At 47.1% G+C, this 17,929-nt stretch overlaps 1 protein-coding gene across 1 annotated transcript in view; it reads right to left on the bottom strand.

The window, feature by feature from the left end:
* Window positions 1-17,929, bottom strand: part of LOC120027915 (uncharacterized protein DDB_G0284459-like) — a 159,459-nt gene that overhangs the window by 73,887 nt on the left and 67,643 nt on the right. The window contains exons 3-5 of the mRNA XM_038973010.1: window positions 8,193-8,306; window positions 6,957-7,046; window positions 5,186-5,296 (exon numbers count right to left, since the gene is read on the bottom strand). Coding sequence (XP_038828938.1) covers window positions 5,186-5,296; window positions 6,957-7,046; window positions 8,193-8,306 — 315 coding nt within the window. The remainder of the gene's footprint in view (window positions 1-5,185; window positions 5,297-6,956; window positions 7,047-8,192; window positions 8,307-17,929) is intronic.

The raw sequence follows: 17,929 nt of genomic DNA, 5'->3' as shown, positions 1-17,929 counted from the left end.
ACTGGCTCTGTACAGGGGCTGCAACTTGTAACTTGCCACTGAACACTCAAAATGCAACATGGGTATAACTCACTCAGGCATTCTAATTGGCCCGTTGCCTTTGTGCTCCTGTGTGAATGAATAGTCACAGGGAGGGATTTAAGGGTGATACTGTGACTCAGTGTTACCCCAGGGACATGCTGGAGTACTGAATGGGATTTTAGGAGGAGGAGAAAGATGTGTTTACTTCATAGTGAGTGGGTGATTGAATGCAAGAAATACAAACGTAAACACAGGTATTGGTCAAGCACACAGAAACAGGCACAGTACAATACACAGTACAATGCACAGTACAATGCACAGTACAATACACAGTACAATGCACAGTACAATGCACAGTACAATGCACAAACATAAACACAGGTATTGGTCAAGCACACAGAAACAGGCACAGTACAATGCACAGCACAATGCACAGTACAATACACAGTACAATGCACAGTACAATACACAGTACAATAAACAGTACAATGCACAGTACAATACACAGTACAATGCACAGTACAATGCACAGTACAATACACAGTACAATACACAGTACAATGCACAGTACAATACACAGTACAATACACAGTACAATGCACAGTGCAATACACAGTACAATGCACAGTACAATGCACAGTACAATGCACAGTACAATACACAGTACAATACACAGTACAATGCACAGTACAATACACAGTACAATACACAGTACAATGCACAGTACAATGCACAGTACAATGCACAGTACAATACACAGTGCAATACACAGTACAATACACAGTACAATGCACAGTACAATACACAGTACAATACACAGTACAATACACAGTACAATGTACAGTACAATGCACAGTACAATACACAGTACAATACACAGTACCATGCACAAACATAAACACAGCTATGAAAAGCAGGAAACACAAAATATCTTTGTACATTTCTAGAACAACATCGTGCAGTAAATCAGACGTAGAGTTTTATTGAAGCAATAAGGCCAGAGGAGGTGTGGTATATGGTCAATATACCACAGTCAACGTGGAGTGCCTGGATACAGCCCTTAGCCGTGGTATATTGAACATATACCACAAACCCCTGAGGGGCCTTATTGCTATTATAAACTGGTTACCAACGTAATTAGAGCAGTAAAAATACATGTTTTGTCATACACATGGTATACGGTTTGATATACCACGGCTGTCAGCCAATCAGCATTCAGGACCCGAACCACCCAGTTTATAAGGTCAATCATATCTTGTTTGTTTTTTTCTGGACTGTTTAGAATGATGAGGTAGCTAGTTAAATTATAGAGCCCCGTGCTGCCAAGTTGCTCATTAAAGCTGTGCTCGTTCTGAGGAGAGGAGAAATGGAGGGATGGAGGAATGGAGCGATGGAGGGGGATGGGATTTAGAGGAATGATTACCCAAGGCTGGCTCAATGTGCCTCAGTTGTCTCTCTGAATGGTAGAACTCTAACGGAACATCTCTTTGTGGTGCCCTATAACATTTATCTCTCTCTAGTCGTATTTTACATGAATCAACCACACACACACACGACAAGACTGACGTAATATGTTAAGAGCAGAGACGGGTGACAATAAAGCAGCACTTAGAGCCGTTCCCTCGATGCTCTGGAGAGCTGTTAACGTGATGAACAGCAACAGGACGGTAGCCGTCGTGGTTCTCTCTATGTACAGAACCATGGTTTGATGTGGTACAGCATCCCTACAGGTTGCAGGTGTCTGGCTGCGCGCCTGGCTCCATGACTAATGCAGCGGAAGGATGTCGTTTTACATGTACTGGGAGTCACTGCAACACTTCTGTTCCACTGGGTTCCTAGCACTTCCCCTCGCAACCTCGCTCAGCGCACACACACGCTTAGCTAGCTAACTACCATGCTAGGCTAACGGTAACATTGGGAAAACATAAGGCACCTCACCATAACCATGACTAAGACGTGACACATTAATACGTAATGACTTCTGCAGCAGAGGATGTTTTGTTTGCTAATTGTTGTGGTAGTTATGCTTCCCATGAGTGTCTCTGACGAGGGAGGGGTGTGCTGCATTGTTGAGTCATAACAGCCAGGACACTTCCCCCCCCCCCCCCCCTCACTAGCAAGAGGGTCTTTCAGGGATAAACATGAACGCAATATGCATTCAGATATTGTACTGATCAAATTCGTTTTGCCATATCGAGTTCCGAACGAATTATTCTCTACAACACAGGCAAGCTCAGGAGTCTGGAATCATTCCAGAGGCAGGATGCCTGCAAAGTTGATCTTTCACCCTCAGGCTGTCACGTTCTGACCTTAGTTCTTTTGTTATGTCTTTGTTTTAGTATAGTCAGGGCGTGAGTTGGGTGGGTTGTCTATGTTCGTTTTTCTATGTTGTGTTTTGCGTTTGGCCTGGTATGGTTCTCAATCAGAGGCAGGTGTCGTTAGTTGTCTCTGATTAAGAATCATACTTATGTAGCCTTTTTTCCACCTGTGTTTCGTGGGTGATTATTTTCTGTTCTGTGTTTTGTATTTTCACCGCTCAGGACTGTTTCGTTTCGTTCTCGTGTTTTGTTGTTTTTGTTCGAGTATTCGTTTTCATTAAAAGAGATAATGAATACTTACCACGCTGCACCTTGGTCCTCCTCTCTTTCTCCCAACGATGAACGTTACACAGGCTTTCAATCTGTTTGCATCCTACAACTCTTTCACACAAACAGGCTAGTGGGACACGGTACAGACCACTTCCTGTGTAGTAACCTAACACTGGGACACGGTACAGACCACTTACTGTGTAGTAACCTAACACTGTGACACGGTACAGACCACTTACTGTGTAGTAACCTAACACTGTGACACGGTACAGACCACTTACTGTGTAGTAACCTAACACTGGGACACGGTACAGACCACTTCCTGTGTAGTAACCTAACACTGGGACACGGTACAGACCACTTCCTGTGTAGTAACCTAACACTGTGACACGGTACAGACCACTTACTGTGTAGTAACCTAACACTGGGACACGGTACAGACCACTTACTGTGTAGTAACCTAACACTGTGACACGGTACAGACCACTTCCTGTGTAGTAACCTAACACTGTGACACGGTACAGACCACTTACTGTGTAGTAACCTAACACTGTGACACGGTACAGACCACTTCTTGTGTAGTAACCTAACACTGGGACACGGTACAGACCACTTCCTGTGTAGTAACCTAACACTGGGACACGGTACAGACCACTTCCTGTGTAGTAACCTAACACTGTGACACGGTACAGACAACTTACTGTGTAGTAACCTAACACTGTGACACGGTACATACCACTTACTGTGTAGTAACCTAACACTGGGACACGGTACAGACCACTTCCTGTGTAGTAACCTAACACTGGGACACGGTACAGACCACTTCCTGTGTAGTAACCTAACACTGTGACACGGTACAGACCACTTCCTGTGTAGTAACCTAACACTGTGACACGGTACAGACCACTTCCTGTGTAGTAACCTAACACTGTGACACGGTACAGACCACTTCCTGTGTAGTAACCTAACACTGTGACACGGTACAGACCACTTACTGTGTAGTAACCTAACACTGTGACACGGTACAGACCACTTCTTGTGTAGTAACCTAACACTGGGACACGGTACAGACCACTTCCTGTGTAGTAACCTAACACTGGGACACGGTACAGACCACTTCCTGTGTAGTAACCTAACACTGTGACACGGTACAGACAACTTACTGTGTAGTAACCTAACACTGTGACACGGTACAGACCACTTACTGTGTAGTAACCTAACACTGGGACACGGTACAGACCACTTCCTGTGTAGTAACCTAACACTGGGACACGGTACAGACCACTTCCTGTGTAGTAACCTAACACTGTGACACGGTACAGACCACTTCCTGTGTAGTAACCTAACACTGTGACACGGTACAGACCACTTACTGTGTAGTAACCTAACACGGGGTCTCAGTTGTGCTATAGCCATGTGAACCCTGGGGTATTAGGAGAATGCTGAGTGACAATAGCCACAACATTATGACATACAGTATTCTATACCATCGGAAGGTCTACGGTGTAACGTATTCCCAGCAGGGGTTTCCCCCGGTGAGTGGCGTGAGATAACCACAGCTCTAGCTATAGCGCCCCTCAGTGGACAAGAGAGGGTATTAGCAAATAAATTCCATTGGTGCCCCGTGTGAGGATGCTCTAGTCTAGTCTACAGAGGAGTGGAGTTGGACTGGGAAATGAACCCCATGGGGGGGGGGGGGGTTCCTGATGCTCTAAGCCCATAAAGCCCTCAGCCAAAACCCAGACCTCATCAACTGAACTGGGCATGAGGTATGGAGGAGGGGTAGGGGCTGGCTGCCGCTGGGTATGCCGGCACCGGTATGATGAGACATTCAGATAGATAAGTGGGGTGAGGGGATGGGCCGGGCTGACAGATGGCAACGGCTATTCAGGATTTGTGGCACACCCTCTAGTTTGCATATTGACTTTTACAAATGCCATACATGCATGCCCAATAGGAAACAGACAGACAGAGAGAGAGAGAGAGAGAGAGAGAGAGAGAGAGAGAGAGACAGACAGAGGCAGACAGAGGCAGACATACTGAAAGACATACACATAGGCCCTAAGAGCTGGCTGAAGATGTTGGTAGGTACTGAGAGGTATGTAACTTGCCACTGAGGTAGGTAGGTACTGAGAGGTACGTAACTTGGCACTGAGGTAGTTAGGTACTGAGCGGTATGTAACTTGGTACTGAGATAGGTAGGTACTGAGAGGTACGTAACTTGGCACTGAGGTAGTTAGGTACTGAGCGGTATGTAACTTGGTACTGAGATAGGTCGGTACTGAGAGGTACGTAACTTGGCACTGAGGTAGTTAGGTACTGAGCGGTATGTAACTTGGCACTGAGGTAGGTCGGTACTGAGAGGTACGTAACTTGGCACTGAGGTAGGTAGGTACTGAGAGGTATGTAACTTGGCACTGAGGTAGGTAGGTACTGAGCGGTATGTAACTTGGTACTGAGGTAGGTAGGTACTGAGAGGTACGTAACTTGGCACTGAGGTAGGTCGGTACTGAGAGGTATGTAACTTGGCACTGAGGTAGGTACTGTTATTGATATGTGTGTGTGTTTCCCTCTACCTGCAGACATGTCCTTGGGCTTCTGGTGCTCAGCGATGCTGGGAGGCCTCTCTGCCGATAGTAGAGCCATCCCCATGTCCATATTCACCCCCATGGCAGGCTGGGAGAAACCTGCCACACAGAGATGCAATCAGCATCCGTACTCGCCAAGGGTCTCAGAGTAGTATGATCTAGGATCAGCCCCACCTCTGTCCATGTAATCCTATTCATTGTGATCTAAAATACAAAACTGATTCTAGATCAGCACTTCTAGTCTGAGACCAGGACCAATCAGAGCTTAGATCAACCTCTGAGAGACCAATGAATAGGCAGACAGAACGAGACATTATCAATCTGAAGCGCTCATTGAGGAAAGTTCAAAAGATGATTAATGTAGAACGAGGCCTTTCAGATGCAGAAACGAGGGACGGAGACGTGAAAATGAGCCCCCCTAAACTGAGTTCTATTCATCAATAAGGGCCCCTGAGTCAGGACGGCCTAGCAACACTTTCTGAGGCGAGTGCAGTCCGAAATGTCACAGACAGCGAGAAAGTGACACAGTAATGCAGCGTTTCCCAAACTCTGTCCTGGGGTCCCTAAGGTGTGCACGTTTTGTTTTTTTGTTCCAACACTACACAGCTGATTCAAATAATCAACGCTTGATGATGAGTTGGTTATTTGAATCAGCTGTGCAGTGCTAGGGCCAAAACCAAAACGTGCCCCCCTTGGGGTCCCCAGGTCCGAGTTTGGGAAACGCAGCAGTAAAGAGGATTCCGTGCGTGTGTTTCCTTATGTGTGTGTATGTGTCTGTGTGTGTCTTTGAGTGACTAGCCCTACAGCAGTAATGAGAATTCCGTGTGTGTGTTCCCTTATGTGTGTGTGTATGTGTCTGTGTGTGTCTTTGAGTGACTAGCCCTACAGCAGTAATGAGAATTCCGTGTGTGTGTTTCCTTATGTGTGTGTATGTGTCTGTGTGTGTCTTTGAGTGACTAGCCCTACAGCAGTGATTCAGTCGCACCGAGATGACACATGCCATTAGGTTGTGGTGGTGTTGTATCTGCCGCAGCTGGTATCGTAGACGCACAACTCAACTCAGCCCATAACTCTCAGGCCAGCACAAATTAGGCCAGACACAACTCCTAAGCCACCAATGTGGAAAAACAGAGCATGCTCAGCTCAAGGGGCACTGAGTAAATATTCTGTAGTATGGCAACCAGTTTATAATAGCAATAAGGCCCGAGGGGATGTGATATATGGCCAATATACCACGGCTAAGGGCTGTTCTAACACACGACAAGACGTGGAGTGCCTGGATACAGCCCTTAGCCGTGGTATATTGGCCATATACCACAAACCCCCCGAGGTGCCTTATTGCTATTATAAACTGGTTACCAATGTAATTAGAGCAGTAAAAATACATGTTTTGTCATTCCCGTGGTATATGGTCTGATATACCACGGCTGTCAGCCAATCAGCATTCAGGGCTCAAACCACCCAGTTTATAAATAAATGTTTTACATTCATTGCATAGTCTTTGTAATGTATTACACTCAGTTTACAATCTGTTTTAGTCTGCACACATTCTTATTGTGTGATTGTATACGTCATTTGACGTTAAAATTGAATGAAAATCTGCATAACCAATTATGACGTTTGCAAAAAAAAAGTACATCATCCATTTAATATAATATCACGTAGTGAAGTGTTTCTGATGGATGGCATGGTATTATTCTGGCAAAAGCATGTAGGATGTGTGTAGCTCAAGTATTGACAATTGAATCAAAGACTCTACCTGAGGAATCTCCTATCAGTCCACTATCCATCATCTGGGGCGGGTTGTTGGGCTGGGAGCTCCACTGATCAGGGACGCCCGCCATGGAGCCTGGACAGAGAGAGAGGGAGAGAGATAGAGGGAGGGGCAAAAGAGGGGGGACAGAGGAAAGGGCATGAATAACATAGGATTAGAGAGGGGAAAGAGAGGGAGAGAGAGAAAGGTAGGGAGAGAGGGAGCGAGAGAAAGAGAGAGCTGGGTGTGACTAAGCATGAGACCCTCCACTCCAAACTGAGCAGTACAGTACTCTCTTTAAGGGTGAACAACACATCTCTTTAAGGGTGAACAACACATCTCTTTAAGGGTGAACATCACATCTCTTTAAGGGTGAACAACATCTCTTTAAGGGTGAACATCACATATCTTTAAGGGTGAACAACACATCTCTTTAAGGGTGAACATCACATCTCTTTAAGGGTGAACAACACATATCTTTAAGGGTGAATAACACATCTCTTTAAGGGTGAACATCACATCTCTTTAAGGGTGAACAACATCTCTTTAAGGGTGAACAACACATCTCTTTAAGGGTGAACAACATCTCTTTAAGGGTGAACAACACATATCTTTAAGGGTGAACAACACATCTCTTTAAGGGTGAACAACATCTCTTTAAGGGTGAACAACACATCTCTTTAAGGGTGAACAACATCTCTTTAAGGGTGAACAACACATATCTTTAAGGGTGAACAACACATCTCTTTAAGGGTGAACAACATCTCTTTAAGGGTGAACAACACATCTCTTTAAGGGTGAACAACACATCTCTTTAAGGGTGAACAACATCTCTTTAAGGGTGAACAACATCTCTTTAAGGGTGAACAACATCTCTTTAAGGGTGAACAACACATATCTTTAAGGGTGAACAACACATCTCTTTAAGGGTGAACAACATCTCTTTAAGGGTGAACAACACATATCTTTAAGGGTGAACAACACATCTCTTTAAGGGTGAACAACATCTCTTTAAGGGTGAACAACACATCTCTTTAAGGGTGAACAACATATCTTTAAGGGTGAACAACACATATCTTTAAGGGTGAACAACACATCTCTTTAAGGGTGAACAACACATCACTTCAGTCACACCTGTAGGAGTTGAGTTCAAATCTCAACTAGCTTTCCAAATCAATATATAAGATATGGTTCAGGATAAACATGATTTAATGTACAATAGTGTAGTATCAGATGTCTTACCTGAGAGGAACTCTGTTGCTGCAAAGACCTGGTGCTCTGCCGAGTTGGGACGCACTTCCCCCTGTGGTTCTGGGCGCGAAGCTGATATCTGTCCCCCCGGTGTCACTTTAGAACCTGAAGTGTCGGGAACACAGAACACCTCACATTAGTTCCACTCTCTGGCAACACACCGCAACCCCCCCCCCACTCACTGTACAGAACAAACGCAAAAACCTCACTCACTCACCTGTATTTTCCACTCTACATAAATATATAACAAGCCTGTTAAATCTAAAACAGCATTTGATATTGGTAATTCTCTAGCCCCTCTCTCTCTTTCCAGTGCAGTCTCAGCTGTATCGCTGTGTAAGCAGTAGCTCTGTGATGATCAGTGGCTGCAGTAGCCTGGGCCATGGTGACGTCTCCCTGTCTGTGACTGGTTCTGTCCACCCCTCCCGCCCCCATCCCAGGGCTTTGGATCCTAACTCCACTATCTAGGCCCTCCGCCTGATCGCCAGATCCGATGTGGCTGTTATTTGGCCGTTGTGAGAGAGAGCATCTCCCCCCCCCCCGCCCCCGTATCCCTGCAGTTACAGTGAGGGTGACAGTGAAGCGGGTGGACAGGACGACACCCAAAGTCATAAACACAGCCCCGCCGCATCCAAAAGCCAGACAGGGGCTCTGGGGGGCAGGCGGGGGGAATTTGGACTTCCAGACGGGCCACACGACTTTTCGTCGGTCAGAGAGGGCACTGATTAATTCGAAAGCACCGGTGTGTCCTCACATGTTTCTGTGTGTGTGGGTGTGTGTGTGTGTGAGTGTGGCTCAGAGTTCGATAATACATTAACCTATTCAGAGAGACAAGAGAAGACACAAAGAGTCGAACCAGATAGGCTGTTTGTATTTGTTAATTTATTATTCCTGTCAAGGCAGCAGCCCCTCTTCCTGGGGTTTATTAAGGATCCCCATTAGTTCCTGTCAAGACAGCAGCTACTCTCCCTGGGGTTTATCATGGATCCCCATTAGTTCCTGTCAAGACAGCAGCTACTCTTCCTGGGGTTTATCATGGATCCCCATTAGTTCTTGTCAAGACAGCAGCTACTCTTCCTGGGGTTTATTAAGGATCCCCATTAGTTCCTGTCAAGACAGCAGCTACTCTTCCTGGGGTTTATCATGGATCCCCATTAGTTCCTGTCAAGACAGCAGCTACTCTTCCTGGGGTTTATCATGGATCCCCATTAGTTCCTGTCAAGACAGCAGCTACTCTTCCTGGGGTTTATCATGGATCCCCATTAGTTCTTGTCAAGACAGCAGCTACTCTTCCTGGGGTTTATTAAGGATCCCCATTAGTTCCTGTCAAGACAGCAGCTACTCTTCCTGGGGTTTATCATGGATCCCCATTAGTTCCTGTCAAGGCAGCAGCTACTCTTCCTGGGGTTTATCATGGATCCCCATTAGTTCCTGTCAAGGCAGCAGCTACTCTTCCTGGGGTTTATTAAGGATCCCCATTAGTTCCTGTCAAGACAGCAGCTACTCTTCCTGGGGTTTATTAAGGATCCCCATTAGTTCCTGTCAAAGCAGCAGCTACTCTTCCTGGGGTTTATTATGGATCCCCATTAGTTCCTGTCCAGACAGCAGCTACTCTTCCTGGGGTTTATCATGGATCCCCATTAGTTCCTGTCCAGACAGCAGCTACTCTTCCTGGGGTTTATCATGGATCCCCATTACTTCCTGCCAAGGCTGCAGCTACTCTTCCTGGTGTCCAGCTAAATTAAGGCAGTTATATACAATTAAAACAACATTACATTTCACAACAGATTTCACAACACATGAAGTGTGTTCCCTCAGGCCACAACTCTCCTACCACATATCTACAACACAGAATCTGTGTGTATGTGGAGTGCATATGAAATCGTGCATGTGTATGCATGTGTCTGTGTCTCTTCACAGTCCCCGGTGTTGCATAATGTGTATTTGTATCTGTTTAAAAAAAATCTGATTCTACTGCTTGCATCAGTTACTTGATGTGGAATAGAGTTCCATGTAGTCATGGCTCTATGTAGTACTGTGCGCCTCCCATACTCTGTTCTGGACTTGGGGACTGTGAATAGACCTCTGGTGGCATGTCTTGTGGGGTATGAATGGGTGTCTGAGCTGTGTGCTAGTAGTTTAAACAGACAGCTTGGTGCATTCAACATGTCAATACTTCTCACAAATACAAGTAGTGATGTGATGGCGCCGGAGGGGTTGGCTGCCATTTTACAGGTTCCTAACCAACTGTGCTATTTTGTGTATTTTTTTTCGCATTGTTTGTAACTTATTTTGTACATAATATTGCTGCTACCGTCTCTTATGACCGAAAAGAGCTTCTTGATATCAGAACAGCAATTACTCACTTTGAACTGGACAAAGATTTTTCCAGACCAGGCCCAAATCCCTGTCATTCGCTTAAAGACAAGACAGAGAAAAAGGGTGAGGAGCGCAGGGTGCCTTGTAAGAATTTGCAGATGAGTAGGTAAACCACCACTACCCTCCGTATTATTGGCCAACGTGCAATCATTGGCGATCTACGATTAAGACTATCCTACCAACGGTACATTAAAAACGGTAATATCTTATGCTTCATCGAAACGTGGCAAAACGACGACACGGATAATATAGAGCTGGCTGGCTTCTCCGTGCATCGGCAGTACAGAGCAGCTACATCTGGTAAGACAAGGAGAGGGGGTGTGTGTCAATTTGTCAATAACAGCTGGTGCGCGATGTCTAATATTAAAGAAGTCTGGAGGTATTACTCGCCTGAGGTAGAGTACCTTATGATAAGATGTAGACTGCACTATCTACCAAGACAGTTCTCATCTGTATTATTCGTAGCCGTCTATTTACCACCACAAAACGAAGCTGGCACTAAGACCACTCTCAACTAACTCTATAAGGCCATAAGCAAAGAAGAAAATGATCACCCAGAAGCGGCGCCCCTAGTGGCTGGGGACTTTAATGCAGGTAAACTTAAATCAGTTTTACCAAATTTGTACCAGCACATCACATGTGCAACCAGAGGGGAAAAAACTCTAGACCACCTTTACTCCACACACAGAGACTCATACAAAGCTCTCCCTCACCCTCCATTTGGAAAATCTGACCATAATTCCATTCTCCTGATTCTTGCTTACAAGCTAAAACTAAAGCAGGAAGTACAAGTAACTCGCTCAATACGGAAGTGGTCAGATGACACGGATGCTACGCTACAGGACTGTTTTGCTAGCACAGACTGGAATATGTTCAGGAATTCATCCAATGGCACGGAGGGGTATACCACCTCAGTCACCGGCTTCATCAATAAGTGCAACATCCGGCTAGAGCTGCCGCTTTCAAGGAACGGAACACTAATCCGGACGCTTATAAGAAATCCCACTAAGCCTTCAGACGAACTATCAAACAAGCAAAGCGTCAATACAGGATTAAGATTGAATCCTACTACACCGGCTCTGACGCTTGTCGGATGTGGCTGGGCTTGAAAACTATTATGGACTACAAAGGGAAACCCAGCCACAAGCTGCCCAGTGACACGAGCGTACCAGACGAGCTAAATGCCTTTTATGCTCGCTTCGAGGCAAGCAACACTGAAGCATGTATGAGAGCACCAGCTGTTCTGGACGACTGTGTGATGACGCTTTCCACAGCCGATGTGAGAAAGACCTATAAACAGGTCAACATTCACAAAGCCGCGGGGCCAGACAGATTACCAGAACGTGTAGTCAAAGCATGCGCGGACCAACAGGCAAGTGTATTCACTGACATTTTCAACCTCTCCCTGACTGAGTCTGTAATACCTACATGTTTCAAACAGACCACCATAGTCCCTGTGCCCAAGAAAGCAAAGGTAACCTGCCTAAATGATTACCGCTCCATAGCACTCACGTCGGTAGCCATGAAGTGCTTTGAAAGGCTGGTCATGGCTCACATTAACACCCTCATGCCGGAAACCCTAGACCCACTCCAATTTTCACCGCCCCAACAGATCCACGGATGACGCAATCTCAATCGCACTCCACACTGTCCTTTCCCACCTGTACAAAAGGAACACCTATGTGAGAATGCTGTTCAGTGTTCAACACCATAGTACACACAAAGCTCATCACTAAGCTAAGGACCCTGGGACTAAACAACTCCCTCTGCAACTGGATCCTGGACTTAGTAACAGGCTGTCCCCAGGTGGTAAGGGTATGCAACAACACATCTGCCACGCTGATCCTCAACACTGGGGTCCCTCATGGGTGCGTGCTTAGTCCCATCCTGTACTGCCTGTTCACCCACGACTGCGTGGCCAAGCACGACTCCAACACCATCATTAAGTTTGCTGATGACAGCCTATAGGGAGGAGGTCAGAGACCTGGCAGTGAGGTGCCAGGACAACAACCTCTCCCTCAATGTGAGCAAGACAAAGGAGCTGATCTTGGACTACAGGAAAAGGCGGGCCGAACAGGCCTTCATTAACATCGACGGGGCTGAAGTGGAGCGGGTCTAGAGCTTCAAGTTCCTTGGTGTCCACATCACCAACAAACTATCATGGTCCAAACACACCAAGACAGTTGTGAAGAGGTCATGACAACACATTTTCTCCCCCAGGAGACTGTTTATTATCTATGCATAGTCACTTTACAAATTACCTCGACTATTTATTTATTTTATTTTATTTCACCTTTATTTAACCAGGTAGGCCAGTTGAGAACAACTAACCTCTACCTCCGCACATTGACTCGGTACCGGTACCCCCAGTATATAGCCTCCACATTGACTCGGTACCGGTACCCCTCCACATTGACTCGGTACCGGTACCCCCAGTATATAGCCGTTATTATTATGTAATTTTCTTGTGTTACTTTTTTATTTTATTATTTTTGTTTACTTGAGTTCATTTAGTAAATATTTTCTTAACTCTATTTCTTGAACTGTATTGTTGGTTAAGGGCTTGTAAGTAAGCATTTCACGGTAAGGTCTACACTTGTAGTCACCAGTTGTATTTGATTTGATTTGATAAAGTCAATCTCTCCTCTACATTGAGTGAAGATATATTGACGGAGTGTCACGTTCGTTATAATAACTGGACCAAAGCGCAGCGTGATCTGGGTTCCACATCTTTTTATTTCTAAGTGAAACTCACAGCAAAACAAAACAATAAATCTCAAACGAACCGTGAAGCTAATAATAGTGCTAACAGGCAACCATCCATAGTCAAGTTCTCACAAAGCACAAAGGGGAAATGGCTGCCTAAATATGATCCCCAATCAGAGACAACGATAAACTGCTGCCTCTGATTGGGAACCATACCAGGCCAACATAGACATATACTGTAATTACCTAGATGACCCACCCTAGTCACACCCCGACCTAACCAACATAGAGAATAAAAAGCTCTCTATGGTCAGGGCGTGACAGTACCCCCCCCCCCCCCCCCCCCCCCCCCCCCCAAGGTGCGGACTCCAACCGCAAAACCTGACTCAATAGGGGAGGGTCCGGGTGGGCATCTACCGTCGGTGGCAGCTCCGGTGCGGGGCGAAGTACCCACTCCGCTCGCGGATACCTCAACTTCAATGGCGGCTCTGGTGCGGGGACCGTCTCAGGAGGTTCCGGACTGTGGACCGTCGTTGGAGGTTCCGGACTGTGGACCGTCGTTGGAGGTTCCGGACTGTGAAACTGTCGCCAGAAGCTCTGGACTTGGAACTGTCGCTGGAAGCTCTGGACTGGGAACTGTCGCCGGAAGCTCTGTCCTGGGAACTGTCGCCGGAAGCTCTGGACTGGGAATTGTCGCCGGAAGCTCTGGACTGGGAACTGTCGCCGGAAGCTTGGTGCGTGGGGCCGGCACTGGTGGTACCGGGCTGGTGACACGCACCTCAGGACGAGCGCGAGGAGCAGGCACAGGACGTACTGGACTGAGGAGGCGCACTGGAGGCTTGATACGTGGGGCCTGGTACAGGTGGCACCGGGCTGATGACACGCACCTCAGGGAGAGTGCGGGGAGCAGGTACAGGACATACTGGACTGGGGCCACGCACACCAAGGAGAGTGTAAGGAGCAGGTACAGGACGGACTGGGGACACGCACTCCAAGGAGAGTGCGAGGAGCAGGTACAGGACGGACTGGGGACACGCACTCCAAGGAGAGTGCGAGGAGCAGGTACAGGACGGACTGGGGACACGCACTCCAAGGAGAGTGCGAGGAGCAGGTACAGGACGGACTGGGGACACGCACTCCAAGGAGAGTGCGAGGAGCAGGTACAGGACGGACTGGGGACACGCACTCCAAGGAGAGTGCGAGGAGCAGGTACAGGACGGACTGGGGACACGCACTCCAAGGAGAGTGCGAGGAGCAGGTACAGGACGTACCTGACTGGGAAGGCACACTGGAGACACGGTGCGTAGAACCGGCACATATTGTACCGGAACGGTGACACACACCTCAGGACGAGTGCGTGGAGGAGACATAGGACGTACCGGACTGGGGAGGCGCACCGGAGGCCAGATGCGTGAAACTGGTGCATATGACACCGGACTGGTGTCACGCTCCTCAGCACGCCCGCTCTGCAGCGCTCTCAACGCCAACACCTCTCTCCGGAATCTTTCGTCGAGTTCCTCACTCGACTCCCTGACTGGCTCTGGTTCACCCCTCGGCTCCGCCGACCACTCCGTGTGCCCCCCCAACATTTTTTGGGCTGTTTTTTTGGGCTTGCGTCCTGGCCGCGAACCCTGGCGTCCTTTTTTTTTCTCCTGCCATTATGTCGTCCCAAGTCCAGGATGTTCTCTCCCTATTCTCCTCCAAAGACCAGGATGCCATTACCTCCCGGGCACGCTGCTTGGTCCGTTGTTGGTGGGATCTTCTGTCACGATCGTTATAATCAGTGGACCAAAGCGCAGCGTGATCTGGATTCCACATCTTTTTATTTCTAAGTGAAACTCACAGCAAAACAAAACAATAAATCTCAAACGAAACGTGAAGCTGATAATAGTGCTAACAGGCAACTATCCATAGTCAAGATCCCACAAAGCACAAAGGGGAAATGGCTGCCTAAATATGATCCCCAATCAGAGACAACGATAAACTGCTGCCTTTGATTGGGAACCATATCAGGCCAACATAGACATATAATTACCCAGATGACCCACCCTAGTCACACCCCGACCCAACCAACATAGAGAATAAAAAGCTCTCTATGGTCAGGGCGTGACACAGAGGCATTCAGGGGAGATAGAGGGACATAAATTAGGTTACTTACATTATGACTGCCAACGCCCCAAGGACAATATACATTTGACACAGCATTACAACAACTCAGCGACACAATAGTAGGGATTATCTGAGCAGAGCTTGGTTCACCGATAAGTCACCGTCTCAATGCAGCCTCAATGACTTTGTGCCAAAGGGATAGAGGAAAAATAACTTGTTTAGAGGGAAGAATATTTCCTTATTGTGCTGTATTACTGTCCAAGGGGCTGACATCTGGCAGAGCAGTTTTGAAAGGGAATTACTGGCTCCTGGCAAGAAAAAGTGAATATGTCTGAAAAAAAAACAACAACACAGAAGTCATAGCCATCAATCAATCAATAGCTTTCACTTTTCACAATGTATAGTCAAGATAGCTTAGCAAAGCAATGAGCAACTGAGATGAGATGAACCGGACCAAACAGTGTCTAAATGCCTCCAGTACAGTCCATGATAAGGCATGTTTTGTGAGCCTCTCTCCAGGAAACTGGGACAGAGCACTCAGGGGGCTTGGAGCTCTAGAAAGGTCGGCAGAACTAATAAATCAATGGTAAGAAAAGGGGTGACAGATCGAGAGGTTTTATGCTGTGAGAGGACAGTGCTTGGATCTTTACGAAGATGGGAGGCGAGGGAGCATTGAGGACAACCCAGATGAGAGAAAGGCCTGGGTGGGTTTACCAAGGGTCACGAAAGCATCTGAAAACAGCGGGACACTGACAGCTCCCGGCGGCCCAACTCTCCAGAACCCACACACATTACTAAATAAATCAACTTCAGACTGGGGGTGCGTGGGCGGGCGTCTGTGCCCAAACATGCCAAGTCATGTAGCACTCGGTAGCAGCCTGCCCCTGGAACCCAGTGTGGAGAGCGAAGCGGCATGACCTCCCATTGTTCAGTCAACAAGCTGTGAGCTATTGAAATACGCCAGCCCAACTGAACACAATGGGTTTGTTTGAGGGCATTGGGGAAAACAAAACAAGGCAAAAATGAAGGGGGCCCAGACAGAAAGAGAGAGAGAAGGGGGGGGGGGGGGTGGTGGAGTAGAGGGGAGATATTGGTAAACCATAAGTTAGGGCTTTCTAGGCCAGTAACAAGAAGAGCAGTGAACTTTTAGATGACTTTGCCTGAAGTTTTATAATTGTGTCCCTCTTTCCATCCATCCATCCCTCTCTCTCTGTCTCTCTCTCTTTCTCTGGCTCCTAGCGTACTCTATGGCTCTGTCTGACCCAGATTACTACTGCTGCTGCTGTTTCTGTGGGCAGAGGTTCTCAGTGTGTGTGTATGTACCATGCCATCTATATATATATCCCTGTCATGGTTCAGCTGAACAGGCAGCATCCTACAGGGTCAGTGAGGCTGGCTGTCCGAGTCGGAGAGAGATAAAGTCCTTCTGAATGTGTACGGACGGTGGTGACACAATCACCACATCCATCTCAGTCTCTAACACGACCCAGTAACATTCTGTTCTGCCCATCTCAGTCTCTAACACGACCCAGTAACATTCTGTTCTGCCCATCTCAGTCTCTAACACGACCCAGTGACTGTTCTGCCCATCTCAGTCTCTAACACGACCCAGTAACATTCTGTTCTGCCCATTTCAGTCTCTAACACGACCCAGTAACATTCTGTTCTGCCCATTTCAGTCTCTAACACGACCCAGTAACATTCTGTTCTGCCCATCTCAGTCTCTAACACGACCCAGTAACATTCTGTTCTGCCCATCTCAGTCTCTAACACGACCCAGTAACATTCTGTTCTGCCCATCTCAGTCTCTAACACGACCCAGTAACATTCTGTTCTGCCCATCTCAGTCTCTAACACGACCCAGTAACATTCTGTTCTGTCCATCTCAGTCTCTAACACGACCCAGTAACATTCTGTTCTGCCCATCTCAGTCTCTAACACGACCCAGTAACATTCTGTTCTGCCCATCTCAGTCTCTAACACGACCCAGTAACATTCTGTTCTGTCCATCTCAGTCTCTAACACGACCCAGTAACATTCTGTTCTGCCCATCTCAGTCTCTAACACGACCCAGTAACATTCCGTTCTGTCCATCTCAGTCTCTAACACGACCCAGTAACATTCCGTTCTGCCCATCTCAGTCTCTAACACGACCCAGTAACATTCTGTTCTGCCCATCTCAGTCTCTAACACGACCCAGTAACATTCTGTTCTGCCCATCTCAGTCTCTAACACGACCCAGTAACATTCTGTTCTGTCCATCTCAGTCTCTAACACGACCCAGTAACATTCTGTTCTGCCCATCTCAGTCTCTAACACGACCCAGTAACATTCTGTTCTGTCCATCTCAGTCTCTAACACGACCCAGTAACATTCTGTTCTGCCCATCTCAGTCTCTAACACGACCCAGTAACATTCTGTTCTGCCCATCTCAGTCTCTAACACGACCCAGTGACTGTTCTGCCCATCTCAGTCTCTAACACGACCCAGGAACATTCTGTTCTGCCCATCTCAGTCTCTAACACGACCCAGGA

The sequence above is a fragment of the Salvelinus namaycush genome, chromosome 33, assembly GCF_016432855.1.
Source record: "Salvelinus namaycush isolate Seneca chromosome 33, SaNama_1.0, whole genome shotgun sequence".
NCBI classification, from domain to species: domain Eukaryota; kingdom Metazoa; phylum Chordata; class Actinopteri; order Salmoniformes; family Salmonidae; genus Salvelinus; species Salvelinus namaycush.
This window is presented reverse-complemented; position numbering and strand designations above follow the sequence as displayed.